This window comes from Oncorhynchus gorbuscha, linkage group LG25 (genome assembly GCF_021184085.1).
Source record: "Oncorhynchus gorbuscha isolate QuinsamMale2020 ecotype Even-year linkage group LG25, OgorEven_v1.0, whole genome shotgun sequence".
Classification (NCBI taxonomy): Eukaryota; Metazoa; Chordata; class Actinopteri; order Salmoniformes; family Salmonidae; genus Oncorhynchus; species Oncorhynchus gorbuscha.
The window spans coordinates 21660312-21681079 of record NC_060197.1 but is presented as its reverse complement, the minus strand read 5'-3'; the positions used below and the strand labels follow the sequence as shown (position 1 = coordinate 21681079).

Here is a 20768-nt window from a genome sequence, read left to right as displayed (position 1 = left end):
CCACCAAGCCCAAGGAAACCATCCCCCCCAAACCATTTAGTTCAGATTGGCCCCATCCATATAGTTCAGGTACAACCCAAATGCCTGCCCATCCTTTACTTCCTCTTTGACTAGTCTTTGTGTTAAACCCTGTAGTCTGTCTTTATTTCTGACTCTCTCTTTCAGATGCAGTTCATGTAATCTCATGGGGGGAGCAGGGTGCCGAAAGCGATGGCAAAAACACACGCCGAGCGGAACACCGAAGACTAAATGAACGAATGAATGAATGAACGAAGGAATGACAGACAGAAGGAAAACCAACCAACACCAAATATGAGTGGAAGAGAGAAGAAAAAGAAAGGGAGGATCAACCCGGGAGATGAGAAGGGTGGAAGGCTAGAGCACGGAGGGGATATGTCATAATAAAGGCGCATCTCTGTCTGAAACAGCCCCCCCCCCCTGAAAAAAATATAAATAGTGTATATTAAAAAAATTAACACCCAAAGCCCATTATTGGGTTTAAAACTACCTAAAACTTGAATGTGTAGGTCGTTTTCAGTCGACAGAGTGAAGGGGTCAGGGGTTAGAGGTCTTAAGTTTATTGCACTTAGGACCCGTGTATACATTATGAAGTCTCTATGTTGGGTTAGTTTGTCTTCTGTTACGTTCTCTGGTCGTTGGTGTACAAAGGTAGTCTAGGCCCTGTTACGGTTACTGGGACTGTATTTATGTTGCTACTAAGCTGATATTGAGCAATTTTATCACAGAGTAAAAGAGGGATAGAGAAGAGGGGATCTAGCCATAGGCAGAAAAGACAGGTTTGGATTGAAAAAGATCTGCAGGTTAAAGTTGCATCCACTCTTTGGTTGCATCCACACAGGTAGGAAGACGTAGGTGTTTGGATTCAGTTTTTCTATCTTGAAGCACGTGTGTTTGCGCGCAAGCTGTTAATAAATCATATCTTTGTGAGCTGGTCTCTACCTTCTTTCTTAGGCGACAGGTCACCAATTGGAGCGGTTTCTAGAAATCTTTATTTGAATTCTCCAACTTTTTCACAGTTACTGATATCGATCAAACCGGTGGAACCAAAGTCACACAGTACCGTTTGTCCCTGCTCGCTTGCCATCCTTGACTGTTAGGTAGCGAAGAAAAGCACTTATGTATGTTACCCAAGGGAGCTGTTTCAGACACGGAGAAGCCTTTACCACATGCAATCAGACTGAGTATAAACATTAAGGATATAGCCCTCTACACTCATCCTCACAACCACCATCCTACCACCAGCCTAACCCTCAACCTCTTCTTATGTCTATTTGTCCATGGAGAGCCACTGGAGAACTGTTGTAAAGTGTTTTTAATCCCTCTACTTTATTTGTGTCTCTTGTAAAAACAGTTTCTTCTTCATCCTCAGTGTGTCCTTAAATGTTGACGGATTCGCACTCACACTAAATTACACACACAAAGCATGTTACACACACACACCCACGTGCATTAACGTGTAGACACACACACCTCCATCCTGTGGAAACTATGTTTGATTTCAGAATAGGATCATTCTGACGGTTGATGTCACAATTTGTGTTTCCTCTATCATAAAGTCCATTGCTCTCGATGGTGTCCTATTGTTGCTAAAGCCATTATGCAGTCATTTTCTTCCCAACTGTCAAGATGGGTCAAATGAAAGGATGTCAAAGAAACTTTTTGTGTCAAAGGAAGGATATTGTCAAACTGTTGATGACTCAACAGAACTGTTTCATGTTTTTATTTTGAATAAATATATGTGCCAATAAGTTTGGTACTGGTTAGCGCTGAATGAAACTTAATTGCCAAGGGTTACTTTATTGTTAAATATTTGGGGGACATGGAGTTGAAATGTTCAATACTGGTTTGAGCATACTCTTGGTCCCATAGGCTTTATAAAAGATGTCAATGTAACTGAACTGTTGGTGCCAAAGGTCAAAACAGGTATAGGGTCACAGTTGCCATACTTTAAGCTGTTTAATTCCCCTGTAATAACACACATTGGTTTGTTATATATGCCATGCGTTTCTCATTGAGGACTGTTTTCTGTTTACTTCCTATATCTTGACGCTGAAGCCAATAGTGAGTTATGCCCCCTAGTTATGTTATATATCATTATTTTTTGATGAACAAGCTGAAATGTTTCACTGATATGACCACATTCAGAACCTGAAAGAAAGGAGAGTTGGTGATAAATGAATGGATCAAATCAAAGTGTATTGCTCACGTACACTGATTTGCAGGTGCAGCGGAGTGCTTGTGTTTTGAATGCACATGCAGATCCCTAAGACGAACCCTTCCCCTTGTCTCGGTCCACATCACCAGTGAGTTGAGTACTGTGGAGCATCTAACTGATCCTTTTCACTTTCTAGTAGACCTAGCGCTCTAGAACACTCTTAGTATCTTTGCTGCTCTTCGGTCTAGTGCGCATAGCTCTTTATTCACCTCTTGGTGACTTGCCAATTGCCATTGTCTTCAAGATTATCTTGGTGGATCGTCACTGTCTCGTAGACCTAGCTCTAATTTCCCCTCTTAGCCTCTGTCACTGTCTAGCATGTATAGCTTTATCTTCTCTTGGTTTTTCTTTTCTGTCAAGTTTATTTGTCAAACCCATTCGCTCCACCCTTGTACTTGATTGATGATTTAAAGTCACGAATTAGTAACTCCCCTCACCTGATTGTCTAGGTCTTAATTGAAAGGAGAAAAAAACAAAAACCAGCAGTCACTCGGCCCTCCATGGAATGAGTTTGACACCCCTGGTCTATTAGATATATTTAAAGAATTGTCTCCAGGATCACTTTAGATTCATTCCCCTTCTGACCTCATTTCATTGTCTACTCTATTGGAGTCTTCACTGTCCAGTATGTATAGCTCTAGATTCCTCTTGCTTCTGCTTTTGTAGATGATACATTACAATCCCCTTTGTCTTATAACTTCCTGTTTCTTCACTGAACTCTGTCATAGGCCTTCACTTAATCATGTTGTGAGTGGGCGTGTACGCCATCTTTAAACTTAAACTGTCTCTGATTGGATCATATGCATTTTATGTCTTGTCGGTGAAACCAAACTATCCACAATGTCTAAGGGAGATGTATACTCTCAATGATGAATTAAGTCTGTAGTCTTGAAGTATTTGACGATTCTGATGGCACTAGTCTTTGTCTGTAGGAAGGATTGCCTCGCTATAGTAGTACCTGTGTAAAAGGGGGTTGAGAACCAGTGGTGGTCGTTTGGAAGTTAAAGGTCCAATGCAGCCGTTTTCATCTCTATTTCAAATCCTTTCTAGGTAACAATTACTACCTTTTGATTGTTTTCAATTAAAATGGTCAAAAATAAGCAAAGATATCAGTTTCTCAAGCAATAACTTTGTTAAGATTGTCAGGGAGTGGTCTAAGTGGGGAGGGGAATGCTAGCTGTAGGTTTGGAAAGCTCTTATTTGGTCTATTAAATTTACCGCCTGGTGACATCACCAAGCAAGCCAAAACACCATCCCACCAAAACAGGCTGAAATTTGACTGTCTTTTCAAACATCTCTAACACTAAAATGGCATTATCATTTTCACAATATCACACTATTATTCCAACCTTACTATGTGGATATATATTAAACACAGAAACCCTTCTCTGGGCTCCTCATACTGTGATAGTCCCTTACACAGGAGGGTAGGAAGCTCTGGGTAGAAGTTGCTCTAAGAGACAGAGATCTAGGATCAGCAAACCCCTGGGGGAGAAATGCAAAACTGACCTTAGATCAGTGTCTAGGGACAAATGTATTTGTATCCCAATGGCACCCTATTCCCTATGTAGGCCTCTGGTCAAAAGTAGTGTACTATATGGGGAATAATGCCATTTGGCAAACAATCCTTGTTTGGCACTGAAGTTGATGAGCACAGCTTTTTCTCTGGAATTTATCATGTCTTATGTTCTCTGGTTCTTCAGTAGTTTCATTTCTCTCTGAGTCATTTTTAAACTAGATTGTTGTTCTGCATGGTACCCGGCCTGCCTGTGTTTTGTGTGTCTTTGAACTTGTTTCAAAATAGTGGAAGAATAGCAGAGGGGGAGAGAGACCGTGTGGAGACTACAATGTTGATTGTCCTATTATAATCTTAGGGGGTGCGTCTCAATAATCTTGTCTTTTTCTCTCGTCTTCTAAGACCTGAAGAGCGTTTAGCTCCCAGAGCGAATGCCAACAATGTCAAATCACGCTGATGGTCTGTTTATGGTAGGCTTTTCTTCCCCTGTGCATGGTCGTGATGATGTGTTCTTTCTACAGCTCCCCTTTAAAAGCATGATCTGATTTACTGTCTGTTAAAACGCCGGGTTCCGGATTGTCATGGTTGCATTTCTGATTACATGCCGCAAGGACAGACACACCTAACCATAGCTCTAGGGTGAATCTCAGTAGTCTTTCCTTGGCTCATTGCGTCCTCTGTCCTCAACACATTGGAGGAGGTGGTCTGGGGGTGTAGCCAAACCCCTTTACTTTTCCAAAGATGCCACGTTACTTTTTCCCTTTATTGAAATGGGTCTTTCTGATCATATCTGCAAGTGTAGTACCCTCTAGTGGTGAGTCCCTGTAGTAACACAGTAATTGAAGATGTCATCAACCTGAAATGAAAAAGGAACAGGGAAAAAGAGGAATGGCTTTTTGGCGTTATAAACGGATAAATATCTCCCATAAAATTAATCAGTTTATCCGTTATTTGCTCATTTTCAGTCAGTGTTTGTTCAATGATCATGTGAACATTTTTCCCTACATGTTTTTTTTTGGAAACTACCCTTCTGAAAACTGAACTGGTGATAACTATGTAAATATAAATAGAAACATGCAAACACATACACATATACATCACAATCCCTGTATTGTACTATACAGGGAATATGGGCTGCGTTTACACAGGCAGCCCAATTCTGATCTTTTGCCCAATTCTTGGTAAAAGAGCTGATCTGACTTGTCAAAGAGAAATGATTGAATTTGGCTGCCTGTGTAAACGCAGCCATGGTGTCATTTGGGACACATCCATACACACACATCAGCCATAATGTTATTTTTGTCTTTGTATTATTATTTTTCTGAACATGAGAGCTATTTGATATTTGCATTATACAGTATATAGATATATAATAATACCCAAGGGGTGATTAAACGTATGAAGAAGGGGATTGGCTGCATATCTACAGGTTGCCAATGGGATGTCATTGATTGTCAAGGATGCCAAATGATTCAGAGAATCACACCCTTGTCTCTGATTATTCTTCTTGTTCTTCCCCCTCTTTGTACATTTTTATTTATTTCTGCAGAAATATTAGGATTTTATTAAGCATGGAAATAATACAAAACGAACGTTACAGAAATACAAAAATCATTGCCTTTTATTTTACTTACTGTGTTTATTTTGATTATCTTTTTTTGGAAGAAATAAAGTCATTTTCCATTCCTAAAGCATTTGGTGATTTTAATTATCATTTTTTTTGTAGTGTGGAGTGTCTGCACTGAGTGATGCTTGCTGCTTAAAACAATCTCCACTTACATTTTTGTAGATGCTCTTATTCAAAGTGACTGGAACCCACAACCCTTGCGTTGCAAGCACCATTCTCTTACAACTGAGCCACATGGGACCCGTTAATGTTAAGAGTATACGGTTTGCAGCATTGGTAAACGGCTTATTCTGACAGGTTTTTAGCCGAGCGTTTACCAAACTTTGTCCTCGGGACCCCAAAAGGTGCGCGTTTTTGTTTTTTGCCCGAACACTTACATAGCAGATTCAAATGATCAAAGCTTGATGATATATTTGAATCAGCTGTGTAGTGCTAGGGCAAAAACCAAAATGTGCACCCCTTTGGGAGACCCTTTCTTAGCCCCAACTGCCATACACGTGTGCTTAGTGCAGTACACACACAGGCAGACAGATGGCCAGGACAGGAGAGAGGAATGCCAAGCCACTACTAGATAAGGACTGACAGCTGAAGAGAGAGAGACTATGACTGGTGGCTATTTTTAAAATTCATTCAGCCAGGCCAAGCAGAGACCCCCTCTCTTTCCTCTCTTAGTCCCCCTAGATCTCTCTCGTTCTTTCTCATTCCCTCGCTTCTCTTCTATCCGGGAGAAAGTTCTGGAAGACTGTGTGGGATTAAAGTTTCGAAGCCCCTCGAAGAGGAAAAAGAAGACCGGGTTAGCGAAAGGAAAAGTTAGGTAGAAGAGTTACGAGAGGACAAACTAAATACTAGGCCAATATGGCACTTCTTTGCTACAACAAAGGCTGTGGAGAGAAGTTTGATGCCGACAAGAACAAAGACGGTAAAACCACTTGCTATTTTAACTCAAACACACGGTTTATTAGTCACTGTTATACTGCGATGGTACACAGGATGGATTGAATGCACTGTAGACAATGACAGTTTATTAGTAATGAATAATATTATTTGGATTAAATGCATGTTGCAAATATTGCAAGGTAGACTAATACTGTTTTTGAATGGACAAATGTAGAGGGGATAATCTGTATTATGGTAATAGTTCATGTGTAATAGCATAGACTATCATAGTCTGACAGACCCCTTTGGGACAGAGGTGGGAATTGACATTGTTTTTAGCAGAACTGAAAGGGCCAGTTTCGCAGACGAAGATTGATCCCATACTAATAGACTAAAACACATCTTGGAGTTAAGCATCTTTGGGTCCAGAAAACTGACCTAGTCATCCACGCATTGGCATATCATGGAGAGATTCTGTCTTAAGAGATTGTATTGTAGGCATGTGTGTGCAATTGTTGTGCTTGTGTGACATATGTGCATATGAGAGAGACAGACACTGAGTGAAAGCATGCGCCGACATAATTTCCCACGTCTTTAGGTCACCGAGTAGAGGTCTCCTCTTCATAGCAACTGTTAGGTTAGTTAATGCCTTATATGGGCCCAACCCCCTCCCTCTTATGACCAGAACTCTTGACAGCTGTCTGGGAGACCCTGCTGAGTGTGTGTGTGTGTGTGTGTGTGTGTGTGTGTGTGTGTGTGCCTGCTTGTCTGTGACAAGTTACAACGTTTGTGTCTGACAAATGCTAGCGCCAACAAGTACCTTTTGATGTTTCTCGCCCTCTAGATGCCTGTCTTCATCATCCAGGTGTTCCCATCTTCCACGATGCTCTGAAGGTATATCAATAAATAAACATTTGAGAAACTTACAGATGAGAATCAATAAATATGAAACTATCCTCACAGTACTTGATCAAATTGATAAACAACGTGTGTGTTTGTCCAGGGTTGGTCTTGTTGTAGGAAGAGAACCACAGACTTCTCTGAATTCCTTTCTATCAAGGTAAGGACCATGTGGGACCAACTGGGTTTGAAGTCCAGACTGTTTTAACCCACTGAGCTGAAGCATATAGGCATTAGCTCAGGGAACAGTACTTATCAAGTTCTATGCAGTAGTTCGCTGTCAGGGTACTCTGTAAGCAGTATCCTGACATTACTTTTCTATTGTAGGGCTGCACCCAGGGGCGTCATAGTAACGAAAAGCCCCAGGAGCCTATGCAGCCGACAGTGACATCAGACAAGAACGGTGTGAGAAACAACAGAGAGGAGATAATTTACCAGGGGCCCAAATCAGCTGAGGCACTGCAGAAAGAGAGACCCAGGTAGGGTCAGCTTGCTCAGATGGCTGATTAAGTGTTTATTTATTGAAATTATCTATTTATTGTCCTTTACAGTTCAGATGAGGATAAGACCAAACTGAAGCTGAAGGTGTCCGCCTCTCTGACTCAGGTTCTGGAGAAGATGGAAATCAGCAGCAAGGCAGAACTAAAAAAGAAAGGTGTGTGTGTATCCCTCCCATACCTTCTCTGTTTGGTATCCCCTTGTTGTTCAAATCGTTGGTTTCTATATAATAGCAGTGCATTTCAATGCTTCTGTTGACTAATACCAATACTTCTCTGAAATATATTATTTTGAAACTACTTAGGTAGTATACCCTCACCTGTCCTTCTGACCCTTCCTCTCTTTATTTCTCTCTCTCTCGCCCTCACAGAGACTGCAGTTGTCATGCAGGGAACACGATGCAAGAACACAGGATGCAAAACAGTAGGTGTTTCTATTCATTTTTTATTAGTGCTTTTATTATTATTTTTTCTCCCCAATTTCGTGATATGCAATTGCTAGTTACAGTCTTGTCCCATCGTTGCAACTCCTACGGACTCAGGAGAGGCAAAGGTCGAGAGTCATAAGTCCTCCGAGACACGACCCCGCCCAAGCCGCACTGCTTCTTGACACACTGTTTGCTTAACCCGGAAGCTAGCCGCACCAGGAAACACTGTGCAGCTGGCAACCGAAGTCTGCATGCTTGCGCCCGGCCGCCGCAAGGAGTCGCTAGAAAGCGATGGGACAAGGACATCCCAGCCGTTCAAACCCTCCCCTAACCCGGACCACACTGGGCCAATTGTGAGCCGCCTCATGGGTCTCCCGGTCACGTCTGGCTGCAACACAGTCCGGGATCGAACCCGGGAGGCCATGTCTCTTTTGTGTGTCTGTGTATGCGTGTTTCTGTGTGTGTGTGCATGTGCTCTTGTGTATGTATGTTAGTGTGTGTTTCACAGAGAAGGGAGTAAAACATTTGATGTGCAGTAACTCCTGTCTTTGATAATGAATCTGTTGCATTCTGCTGATGTTAGGGTAACAGCCAGTCTCAGACAGTGTTAACTCTTTCCCGTAATTCAACAGTTTGTTCCAGAGCCTTATATTCTAGAGAGTTGGGTCGATTTACGAATGTTGAATATTGTTCCAATTCTAGACCTTCAGTTGCATATCATTATTTAAATGTTAATAGGTAGCTAACATGGCTGCCATGTAATGTTGTAGTATCATGTAAATGCATCACAATGCAGAAACCTCAATGTCCCAACTTTCTCATTTGAAAAATGTTGTCATCTTAAAATTGTTGTTAGCATGTTAGTTATCCCCCTACCTGAGAGGAGAATTCAGTAGATGGTTGTTGTTGTTTGTTGTTGTTGTTGACAGCAATATCAGGGCCCAGAGACCAACGGAGAGACCTGTACACACCACCCTGGAGCACCTGTCTTCCACGAGGGGTAAGATGAGGACTGTATTATACTTACAGCGCATTCTGAAAATATTTTATTTTAAAATGGATGAAATAAATATTTTTTCCTAATCCATCTACACACAATACCCCATAATGACAAAGCGAAAACAGGTTTTTTGAAATGTTTGCAAACATATTACAATTTAAAGGTGTTCAGATCCTTTGCTATGAGACTCAAAATTGAGCTCCGGTACAACCTGTTTCCATAGATCAACCTTGAGATGTTTCTACATTTTGATTGGAGTTCACCTGTGGTAAATTCAATTGATTGGACATGATTTGGAAAGGCACACCTGTCTATATAAGGTCCCACAGTTGACAGTGCATGTCAGAGCAAAAACCAAGCCATTAGGTTGACGGAATTGTCCGTAGAACTCCGAGACAGAATTGTGTCGCGGCAGAGCTCTGGGGAAGGGTACCAAAACATTGCAGCATTGAAGGTCCCCAAGAACACAGTGGCCTCCATCATTCTTAAATGGAAGAAGTTTGGAACCACTAAGACTCTTACTAGAGGTGGTCGCCTGGCCAAACTGAGCAATCTGGGGAGGTGAGTTGACCAAGAACCCAAAGATCACTCTGACAGAGTTCCTCTGTTGAAATGGGAGAACCTTCCAGAAGGACAATCATGTCTGCAGCACTCCATTAATCATGGTAGAGTGGCCAAAAGGCACCTAAAGAACTCTGACCATGAGAAACAAGATTCTCTGGTCTGATGAAACCAAGATTGAACTCTTTGGCCTGAATACCAAGCGTCACGTCTAGAGGAAACCTGGCATCATCCCTACGGTAAAGCATGTTGGTGGCAGCATCATGCTGTGGGGATGTTAAGAACTGGGAAAATACTCAGGATCAAGGGAAAGATGAACAGAGCGAAGTACAGAGAGATCCTTGATGGAAACCTGCTCCAGAGTGCTCAGGATCTCAGACTGGGGTGACGGTTCACCTTACAACAGGACAACAACCCTAAGCACACAGCCAAGACAACGCAGGGGAGTCTTCGGGACAAGTCTCCGAATGTCCTTGAGTGGCCCAGCCAGAGCCCAGACTTGAACCCGATCGAACATCTCTGGAGAGACCTGAAAATAGCTGTGTTTACAACTCTATCCAACCTGACAGTTCTTGAGAGGATCTGCGGAGAAGAATGGGAGAAACTCCCCAAATACAGGCGTGCCAAGCTTGTTCATACCCAAAAAGACTCAAGGCTGTAATCGTTGCCAAAGGTGCTTCAACAAAGTACTGAGTAAAGGGTCTGAATACTTACGTAAATGTGATATTTTCGTTTTAAATGTAATACATTTGCAAAAAAATCTAAACCTGTTCTTGTTTTGTTGTTATGGGGTATTGTGTGTAAATTGATGAATTAAAAAAAACAACATTTTAATCAGTTTTATAATGTAAAGTAACAAAATGTGGAAAAGTCAAGGGGTCGGAATACTATCCGAATATACTGTGTCCATGCCTGTATTATACAATACTATTATATACTCTTCTACATGTATAAGTACTAGAGCTGTTGCTGTGTAAAGACCATAGACTTTAATGCTGCTTTATTATAAGCATATGAAATGTAATATTAATGTAATACCATAGGTATAATACGGTGCTATAATTCTAACCTTACAGGTATAAGTACTGGGGTTGTTGCTGTGTGAAGACTATAGACTTTAATGCTTTTCTGGATCAGAAGGGTTGTACCACTGGCAAACATCGCTGGGTCCAAAAAGTGGTCAGTGTTAGCCCTCCTCTCTCTCCTTTTCACCTTTTCTTAATGTCCGGGTTTCGTTCTGTAGCCAATTATGCCTGGGGTTTTTTTAAACATGAAAATCACTTGGACATTTTGCTGTAAACAGTTAACTGTAAACTCTTTTCTCTCTCTTTCTCTCTGAATGTTTGTGTGTGCAGAACAATAAGAAGGTTGCGTGTAGACATGACTGGCACCAGACAGCCACACAGGTCTACGTGACCATCTATGCCAAGAACGCCAACCCTGAACTGTCCTACGTCGAGGCTAACCGCACAGTGGTAAGAACGGGCTACACACACACAAATGCAGACATACAAGAACGCCAACCCGTCAACTGTCCTCCGTCAAAGCCAATCGCAGAGTGATAACACACACACACGCATATTGACTTTTGGCATAATACACATATTGACTTTTGGCATAATACACATATTGACTTTTGCACATGTTGTTTTCCCGCTGGTGTTTTGTGTAAGGTTGTTAATGATGATTAACATCTCTCTTTCTCTCTCTTACCGCCCTGTCCCTATCTCTATTCCTGTAGCTGACCTGTCACATCCAGTTTGAGGACAACAAGATTTTCCATAAGGACTTCCATCTGTGGGGGGTGAGGGGCAATGCTTTTCCGGTCTTCTTTTTTATTATTATTATTATTTTTTTTACCACTTGAATTGTTTCCAGCCTCTCTCTCTTTGTTACTATACATTCCTCTTTCTTTCTCGCTTGTGTTTCTGTTTTCTATTTCCCTCTTCCTGTCTCTTTCGCCTTTCTCTCCCCTCTAAACACCAACCAACAACTATCCCCACCATAACCCTAACCTCATATCCCTCTTCCTCCTCTACTCTAGGTAGCGGATGTAGCCAACAGTGGGGTCAACATGGTTTCGTCTAAGGTGGAAGTGTCGCTCCGTAAGGCAGATGCTGTGGCCTGGGGAAAACTAGAGGACCCCAAGTTCAAACCAGAACCCGAACCCCAGGATTTGGACATGGGTACTGTAAACATCCCCCTTTATGTTGTTTTATCTTGTGATTATAAAGATCTTGTGATTATAAAGGTTTGTTCGACCGGCAGGATGACAAAATACATTTAGGCATTGGGGTCAAAATAAATTAAGGTTTAAGATTAAGTTTAGGAACAATGGTTAGGTTAAGGTTAGGTTAAAGGTTAGGGAAAGGCATAAACGTTAACATTGGGGGTTAGACACCGTCAATTTCTGCCAGGCTATACACTGCCATAATCAAAACATCGACTGGGTTCACAGTATTGCTCACTGTGTTACAGGTTACACCGATGAGACCGACGACCCCAGTCAGTGGGACAGGGACATCGACGACGATGACATCAGTGACTCAGACGAGGAGTGGGAGAAACCGCAGATCATCCAGAATCCTCCAGAAGAGGATGAGATGCCCGTGTTAGAAGGCTAAATTGATTAGTTGATTGATCATGTCTGTGGTCCGTCAAGACGGTAACGGTCAAGAGGATGCTCTGACTGGCTGTGAGATTGAGTGTTGTTAGAGTACTTTATTGTCCATTTTCCTTAGTCTAAGGCCATGGTATGCCTGTAATATTGTTACTGGTTTTTAATTTATAAAGAAATTGTATTTGAATTTGTTTTATGTATTGATCTCTACTGTATTCACAGAAACAAATAAGGAATATCAACCTGTTATAGGTGAGTTTTCGTCTTCTGCCCTCTAGTACATATTAGGCCATTGTCAGGCGACAGACAAATCTGGGTCAGAGTCAATGTCCTAACATGGACACCATATTCTGGTTTCATTGCAATTAAATCAGAAAGGCCTACCGTATTGAAAAGTCCATCTGTCCATTCTACATCATTCCTGTTTGAATGTGACTTGTTTGTGACGCTAAATGGGCCTGCTGTGCTGTGATATTCATTAGACAGATGGAGTTTCTCCTTTTGTTTTAATGTGCGTTGTCACACTTGGGACACACACACACACACACACACACACGCACACCCGACTCCAACAGCAATGGATACACTTTATTTCAGCCTCCTGCTAGCACCCAGTGAATGCTGTCTCTCTCTGGGTTCTGGGACATGGATGATTGGCAATTGGATAGCACAAATAAATAGGCTTGGGCCTGAATTCAATCGAAGGCCTGCTGTGGCGAAGGGCGCAGCACGCTTAATATTGGCTGAAGCGTAAATGACCTTTAAAAGTCAAGTGCAGTATGCTTTTCGACAACGCGCCTTTGATTGTAATCCGGCCTAAATTCACTGATGATAATCAATCATATGCAGTAAAACAGTAAAATCATAGCCTGCATGATTCCTGTCTTATTGGCAACAAACATTTATGTCGAGTAAACTGTCAAAATAACAGTTTGGCTCTGAGATGGAGCATGATGTATATCTATTTGGGAACACTCAAATCAAGTTCAATACATGATGAGTTCAAAGATTCACAATTCAAGATTTGATCACAATTCAAGATTACATTCAAGATTTGAATTACAATAACATCCTCCTTATCAATTGATACCATTAAATAGTATAATATACAACATCTTGACACTTAGGACTTCAAGGAATACTTTTTAGGCCCAAAGGCTGACCTTCCAGCCTGGTTGCAGAGATCAACCAGTACAACGAATTAACAGCACAAGATTATCATTATTAAACATCTTTGAACAAACAACGTGCAACATCGAGTCCAGCTGTGCGCATTGCACAGCAGAGTCCGGCCAGTGAGGTCTGTAGGCGTGCGTTCACAAAAACTTGCCGTCAAATACTGTTACACAACCGTGGCATATTACATGTTACATACATGTTGTCCAACAAAACGTTTCCAAGACTTTTCCTCTTGACTTGATCGTTAAGTCGTTGTTGCATTGTTCTCCATACCTCTCAGTACCTTGGCGATTGACCACTATATATGTTATGTCACACAAGATTTCAATACTGATATCCTAGCGTCGTGCCATAGACACAACAACAGCCGCTAAGGAATCGTTGGCATAGCGTTGGAGTAACGGTGTCACAACATTTTTCAGAATCCAGTCTTCCATGAGATTAGGATGTGTAAAGTGAGAACATTAGGGTTGAAAAATTCTGTAAACTTTCCCAAAATTCCTGGGTTTCCTGCGTATTCACTTCTGAAAATCCGGAAATGTTCCAACGGGATTTCTTGAAACCTGGTAATTTAGAAGAAATTACTGGAATTTTGCCACCCTGAGAGCATGTACAGTAGAACAACCCCTGACAAGTGAATAAACATTTAATATCTATTATGTATATATAATATACTTTAACATTCGTGTTGGTTATATTTATATGTTACATATTAACACACACTGATCTCTGTATAGATGTGTCATAAATACAAGGGAGAGCGACCGTTTCCATAGCAATAAAAACACAAGTGAACGATCACTTTTACAACATACACGCACACGTCGCACGCACACACATTTTTTCTTTTGAGTTTCTCTCTGTAAAGTGCAAGGCAAGGTACAATAAACTTTGAAATGAATGACACGCACACAGTGTCGTTTGCACACACACACACACACAATCGTCATATGTCGTTTAAAACTTGGCACACGTGTACAGGTACATCACTAAAGCCTCTAGCAATAACAGCAGGACAAGCACGCTATTGGTACAGTAGGACAATCATAGCGAACACTTTATCTGGAAGGCTGATAATAAGCGGATTAATAAACACCATTACTTAACTATTAAATGACTAATACATAGCTTGTTCTGCATTGAATGAATTAAATACATGTTATTTTAACTTAATGATACAACTGAACTTATATCTCTTGTTCATGGTTTAACTATATATGACTCGGCATACTGGTCTTTGTAATATATATTATTTTCATCCGAAACTACTACTATTCATAAATACATGAATAAAAATATATAGAATGATATAGTGGTTAACTAACAGTTAAACTATACATGAACTATCTTAACAGTTTATAAGCGGTTTATAACCAGACCTTCAAAATAAAATGTTACTCAATTTCTCCAACGGAAAAAATAAAATAAATCTCACTGCATTTCTATTCCAGCATAAGGGTAAGGGATGGTATAAGTATATCCCTAACCACAGACGTAGGATCAACTTTCCCTCCAAACCTAAGCATAACCATAAGGAGGGATAATGCAAACCTTAGACGGATCTTAGATCAGTGTCAATGGGCTACTTCATCCAACTTGGAAGGCATGCAGGGACACATTGAGGTCATCGTGGTTTAGATGTTACAGTAAGTACTGTAGTAGCTAGCCGTAGATATTACAGTGAGCACTGTAGTAGCTGGACATAAGATGCTACAGTACATATATTACAGATATTATGGTAAGTACTTTAGCAAGGCCAATATATTAGTACCATATTCTGTCCACATGTATTACATTCCTCAATATGAACCTTCAATAAAAAACTTTTTCACATTTTTATGTCTCCAGTTCCTCAGGTGATAATAAGTTGAGGTGTTTTTCGTTATTGTTGATGTCCTCCAACAAAGATGTCCTCAAACTTCAGATTTCGAGGAAACTAAAAAGTCCCATAAGTTAAGAGCGAAAAGAGGAAGGCTAGCCTAAACCCCAAAAAGAGGATATATCTAAGAATAAAAACAAAATGTCCACTCCCGTCATGCAAAGGACAGCACCGCCTATGTAAACACATTGCGTTGTCAATGAAACAAAATATGCTTAGAAACTCTTTCCTCATCTTTGATTGGCCACTTTGACTATCAAGAAGAACAAGCCCACATCCCTGGTCAGCAGGTCAAACAGTACACCAAACGGTGATGCAATGCAAAGTTACGCCCCCTCGTTAAAAACAACTCCCTGATTACAAAATGGAGAACATTGAATCAAGGGGGAGGTGATAGCTGAATGGGGAGGGTCATTGAATTGTTGAATAATTTATCCCCCCTCCGGTTGCCATAGTGACAGCAGTCTTCTTAAGCCTCCTCGTTAAGTTCCTCAATTGCCTGAAGGATCCGTCTCACATGCCCCACCTTTAATATCCCAAGATCCTGTGGGAGAGAGAGAGATGGACAATCAAAGTTTCTCCTTTTTACACAATGTTAATGAATGATGTTTCACTGTTTTTCAAAATAGTTAGTTTTCATCAACTTAAGTTGATATAAAGTGATATTAAGTTACTTGTGCAGCTTTCAGGGGCGTCATGCACCCTAAAAATCTGAGGATGCAAAAAGTATGTGAGGACGGTTGGGGGGTGGTCCAGAAGGGGGCCCCAGTCCTTGCATTTTTTTTAACACCTCAAACAGCTTTTTACTGAAATCTAGAGCCAAAGTCATTAAGCTATGTCAAAAACAACAACAAAAATCTGCATATCTAAGTATACCTCGAGCCGTCTGTATCTTATACTATATACACTTCTCTGTATCTCGGCTAAAATCTGGGTAAAAGATTGAAAGGAATGTGAGTCTTATTCAGTACATTTAGTTATTGCTTGCTTTTCTAAAGTCTACCAACCTTGCCAGCTAACATAGTTAGACAAGCTAGCTACTATAACTTGATTAATAGCCTGAAATGGCTTCTTGGTAGCTAGTTGAGGTTGGGGGAGAGATAAAGCTAAAGCCAACTTCATAAAATTGTTAGGTTGCTAGAAATATTAGAGAAACATCAACAACACTACCGTTCAACAGTTTGGGGTCCCTTAGAAATGTCCTCGTTTTCCATAAAAACATACAGGAAATGAGTTGTAAAATTAATAGGAAATATAGTCAAGATGTTGACAAGGTTATAAATAATGATTTTAATTTAAATAATAATTGTGTCCTTCAAACTGCTATCCTCAAATAATCCTCCATTTGCAGCAATTACAGCCTTGCAGACCTTTGGCATTCTAGTTGTCAATTTGTTGAGGTAATCTGAAGAGATTTCACACCATGCTTCCTGAAGCACCTCCCATAAATTGGATTGGCTTGATGAGCACTTCTTGCGTACCATACGGTCAAGCTGCTCCCAAAAAAGCTCAATAGGGTTGAGATCCGGTGACTGTGCTGGCTACTGCAATATAAACAGAATACCAGCTGACTGCTTCTTCCCTAAATAGTTATTGCATAGTTTGGAGCTGTGTTTTGGGTCACTGTGCTGTTGTGGCTCCAATTAAGTGCCGTTCAGAGTATGGCATGGCATTGCAAAATGGAGTGATAGGCTTCCTTCTTCAAGATCATTTTTACTGTACAAATCTCCCACTTTACCACCACCAAAGGACCCCCAGACCATCACATTGTCTCCACCATGCTTGACAGATGGCGTCCAGCACTCCTCCAGCATTTTTTCATTTTTTTCTGCGTCTCACGAATGTTCTTCTTTGTGATCCGAACACCTCAAACTTAGATTAGTCTGTCCATAACACTTTTTTCCAATCTTGCTCTGTCCAATGTCTGTGTTCTTTTGCCCATCTTAATCTTTTATTTTTATTTGACAGTCTGAGATATGGCTCTTTCTTTTAAACTTTGTCTAGAAACTCTGTCTGTTTAATTTCTTTACCAACCTATTGTTCACCTAATAACTTTTTTGCACTATTGGTTAGAGCTTGTAAGTAAGCATTTCACTGTAAGGTCTACGCCTATTGTATTCGGCGCACGTGACAAACTTTGATTTGATTAGAAGGCCAGCATCCCAGACTCACCTTTTCACCTGGTGTTTTCCTGTACTATTTAATGAAGCTGCCAGTTGAGGACTTGTGAGGCGTCTGTTTCAAAAACTAGACACTCTAATGTACTTGTCCTCTTGCTCAGTTGTGCACTGGAGCCTCCCACTCCTCTTTCTATTCTGGTTAGAGCCAGTTTGCGCTGTTCTGTGAAGGGAGTAGTACACAGCGCTGTACGAGATCTTAAGTTTCTTGGCAACTTCTCACATGGAATAGCGTTCAGTTCTCAGAACAAGAATAGACTGACAAGTTTCAGAAGAAAATACTTTGTTTCTGGCCATTTTGAGCCTGTAAACAAACCCACAAATGCTGATGCTCCAGATACTCAACTAGTCTAAATAAGGCCAGTTTTATTACTTCTTTAATCAGAACAACAGTTTTCAGCTGTGCTAACATAATTGCAAAAGGGTTTCCTAATGATCAGTTAGCTAAACCAAGGTTATCATTTTAAAAAGCTAACACAACGTGCCATTGGAACACAGGAGTGATGCTTGCTGATAATGGGCTTCTGTACGCCTATGTAGATATTCCATAAAAAATCAGCCATTTCCAGCTACAATAGTCATTTACAAAATTATAACAATGTCTACACTGTATTTTGGATCAATTTGATGTTATTTTAATGGACAAAAAATGACATTTTCTTTAAAAAATATGGACATTTCTAAGTGACCCCAAACTTTTGAACGGTAGTGCATATACAGTACCAGTCAAAAGTTTGGACATACCTACTCATTCAAGGGTTTTTCTTAGTATGAAATTATTTTCTACATTGTAGAATAATAGTGAAGGCATCACAACTATGAAATAATACATATGGAATCATGTAGTAACCCAAAAAGTGTTAAACAAATGAAAATATATGTTAGATTCTTCAAAGTAGCCACTCTTTGCCTTGATGACATGCACACCTCGGCCTTCTCTCAACCTGCTTCACCTGGGATGCTTTTGCAACAGTCTTGAAAAGGTTCCTACATGTATGCTAAGCACTTGTTGGCTGCTTTTCCTTCACTCTGCGATCCAACTCATCCCAAACCATCTCAATTGGGTTGAGATCGTGTAATTGTGGAGGCCAGGTCATCTGATGCAGCACTCCATCACTCTGCTTCTTGGTCAAATAGCCCTTACACAGCCTGGAGGTGTGTTTGGTCATTGTCCTGTTGAAAAACAAATGATAGTCCCACTAAGCGCAAACCAGATAGGATGCCGTATCGCTGCAGAATGTTGTGGTAGCCATGCTGGTTAAGTGTGCCTAAATAAATAACAGACAGTGTCACCAGCAAAGCACCCCCACACCATCAAACCTCCTCCTCCATGCTTCACTGTGGGAACAACACATGCAGAGTTAATCCGTTTACCTACTCTGACTCTCACAAAGTCACAGCGGTAGGAACCAAAAATCTAAATTTTGGACTCATCAGACCAAAGGACAGAATTACACCGGCCTAATGTCCATTGCTCGTGTTTCAAATCGTATCAAATTGTATTTGTCGCATGCACCGAAGTGAAATGCTTACTTACAAGCCTTACTTACAAGCCTTAAACAACAATGCTTTAAGAAGTTAAGAAAAATAAGTGTTAAGTAAAAAATAGAAAATAAAACTAACAAATAATTCAGCAGCAGCAGTAAAATAACAACACAGAGGCTATATACAGGGGGTACCGGTACTGAGTCAATGTACGGGGGCACCGGTTAGTCGAGGTAATTGAGGTCATATGTACATGTAGGTAGAGTTGAAGTGACTATGCGTAGATAATAAACAGAGTAGCAGCAACGTAAAAGATGGGTCTGCGTAGCCCTTTGATTAGCTGTTCAGGAGTCTCAAGGCTTGGGGGTAGAAGCTGTTAAGAAGCCTTTTGGACCTAGACTTGGGACTCCGGTACAGCTAGCCGTGTGGTAGTAGAGAGAACAGTCTATGACTGGGGTGGCTGGAGTCTTTGAACATTTTTAAGGCCTTCCTCTGACACCGCCTGGTATAGAGGTCGTGGATGGCAGGAAGCTTGGCCCCAGTGATGTACTGGGCCGTACGCACTACCCTCTATAGTGCTTTGCAGTCGGAAGCTGAGCAGTTGCCATACCAGGCAGTGATGCATGATGCTCTCGATTGTGCAGCTGTAGAACCGTTTGAGGATCTGAGGACCCATGCCGAATCTTTTCAGTCTCCTGAGGGGGAATAGGTTTTGTTGTGCCTTTTTCACGGCTCTCAACCTGCTCCACCCGTCAGTGAGAATGGAGGTGTGATCGGTCCTCCTTTCCCTGTAGAGCACAATCATCTCCTTTGTCTTGATCACGTTGAGGGAGAGGCTGTTGTCCTGGCACCACATGGCCAGGTCTCTGACCTCCCTATAGGCTGTCATTGTTGTCGGTGATCAGGCCTACCACTGTTGTGTCATCTGCAAACTTGATTATGGTGTTGGAGTCGTGCCTGGCCATGCAGTCATGAGTCAACAGGGGGTACAGGAGGGGACTGAGAACACACCCCTGAGGGGCGCCCAAGTTGAGGATCAGCGTGGCGGATGTGTTGTTATACCTACCCTTTACCACCTGGGGGCGGCCAGTAAAGAAGTACAGGATCCAGTGGAAGGTGTTCAGTCCCAGGGCCCTTAGCTTAGTGATGAACTTTGAGGGTGCTATGGTGTTCCTTTTGTCCAGGTGGGAAAGGGCAGTGTTGACTGCAATAGACATTGCATCATCTGTGGATCTGTTGTGGCGGTATGCAAATTGGAGTGGGTCTAGTGTTTCTGGGATAATGGTGTTGATGTGAGCCATGACCAGCCTTTCAAAGCACTTCATGGCTACAGACGTGAGTGCTACAGGTCAGTAATCATTTAGGCAGGTTACCTTAGTGTTCTTGTGCACAAAAACACTATGGCGTTCTGCTTAAAAAATGTTGGTATTACAGACACAGTCAGGAACATGTTGAAAATGTCAGTGAAAACACTGGCAAGTTGGTCAGCGCATGCTCTGAGCACACATCCTGGTAATCTGTCTGGCCCTACGGCCTTGTAAATGTTGACCTGTTTAAAGGTCTTACATCGGCTATGAAAAAGCGTGATCACACAGTCGTCTGGAACAGCTGATGCTCTCATGCATGTTTCGGTGTTACTTGCCTCAAAGCGAGCATAGAAGTAATTTAGCTTGTCTGGTAGTCTCGTGTCACTGGGCAGCTCACGGCTTTGCTTCCCTTTGTAGTCTGTAATAATTTGCAAGCCCTGGCACATCCAACGAGTGTCAGAGCCAGTGTAGTAGGATTCA

The 20768-nt window shown here is 41.4% G+C and overlaps 3 protein-coding genes across 18 annotated transcripts in view; 2 read left to right on the top strand and 1 right to left on the bottom strand.

The window, feature by feature from the left end:
- Window positions 1–5443, top strand: part of si:ch211-200p22.4 (phosphatidylinositol-binding clathrin assembly protein) — a 60731-nt gene extending 55288 nt beyond the window's left edge. For all 13 annotated transcript variants that reach the window (XM_046329353.1, XM_046329352.1, XM_046329350.1 and 10 more), the window contains one exon: window positions 166–5443. In XM_046329353.1, coding sequence (XP_046185309.1) covers window positions 166–180 — 15 coding nt within the window. In that variant the 3' untranslated portion in view covers window positions 181–5443. The remainder of the gene's footprint in view (window positions 1–165) is intronic.
- A 513-nt stretch (window positions 5444–5956) lies between these two features.
- On the top strand, window positions 5957–12659 carry zgc:92429 (uncharacterized protein LOC445063 homolog). Its single transcript, XM_046328055.1, has 12 exons — window positions 5957–6298; window positions 7100–7149; window positions 7259–7315; window positions 7483–7634; window positions 7707–7810; window positions 8024–8076; window positions 9010–9080; window positions 10718–10820; window positions 10997–11116; window positions 11383–11445; window positions 11686–11827; window positions 12120–12659. Exons 1-12 carry the CDS (start codon window positions 6235–6237, stop codon window positions 12263–12265), a joined length of 1125 nt encoding a protein of 374 aa, XP_046184011.1. The 5' UTR covers window positions 5957–6234; the 3' UTR covers window positions 12266–12659.
- Window positions 12660–12828: 169 nt separating this feature from the next.
- Window positions 12829–20768, bottom strand: part of si:dkey-172j4.3 (diacylglycerol kinase delta) — a 133693-nt gene continuing 125753 nt past the window's right edge. For all 4 annotated transcript variants that reach the window (XM_046328051.1, XM_046328053.1, XM_046328052.1 and 1 more), the window contains one exon: window positions 12829–15863. In XM_046328051.1, coding sequence (XP_046184007.1) covers window positions 15811–15863 — 53 coding nt within the window. In that variant the 3' untranslated portion in view covers window positions 12829–15810. The remainder of the gene's footprint in view (window positions 15864–20768) is intronic.

Coding starts and splice junctions, on each gene's coding strand:
- zgc:92429 (XM_046328055.1), top strand. CDS start 6,235: ATGGCACTTCTTTGCTACAACAAAGGCTGTGGAGAGAAGTTTGATGCC. Junction 9,081..10,717: donor GCACCTGTCTTCCACGAGGG/GTAAGATGAGGA, acceptor CTAACCTTACAG/GTATAAGTACTGGGGTTGTT. Junction 11,117..11,382: donor TCGAGGCTAACCGCACAGTG/GTAAGAACGGGC, acceptor CTATTCCTGTAG/CTGACCTGTCACATCCAGTT.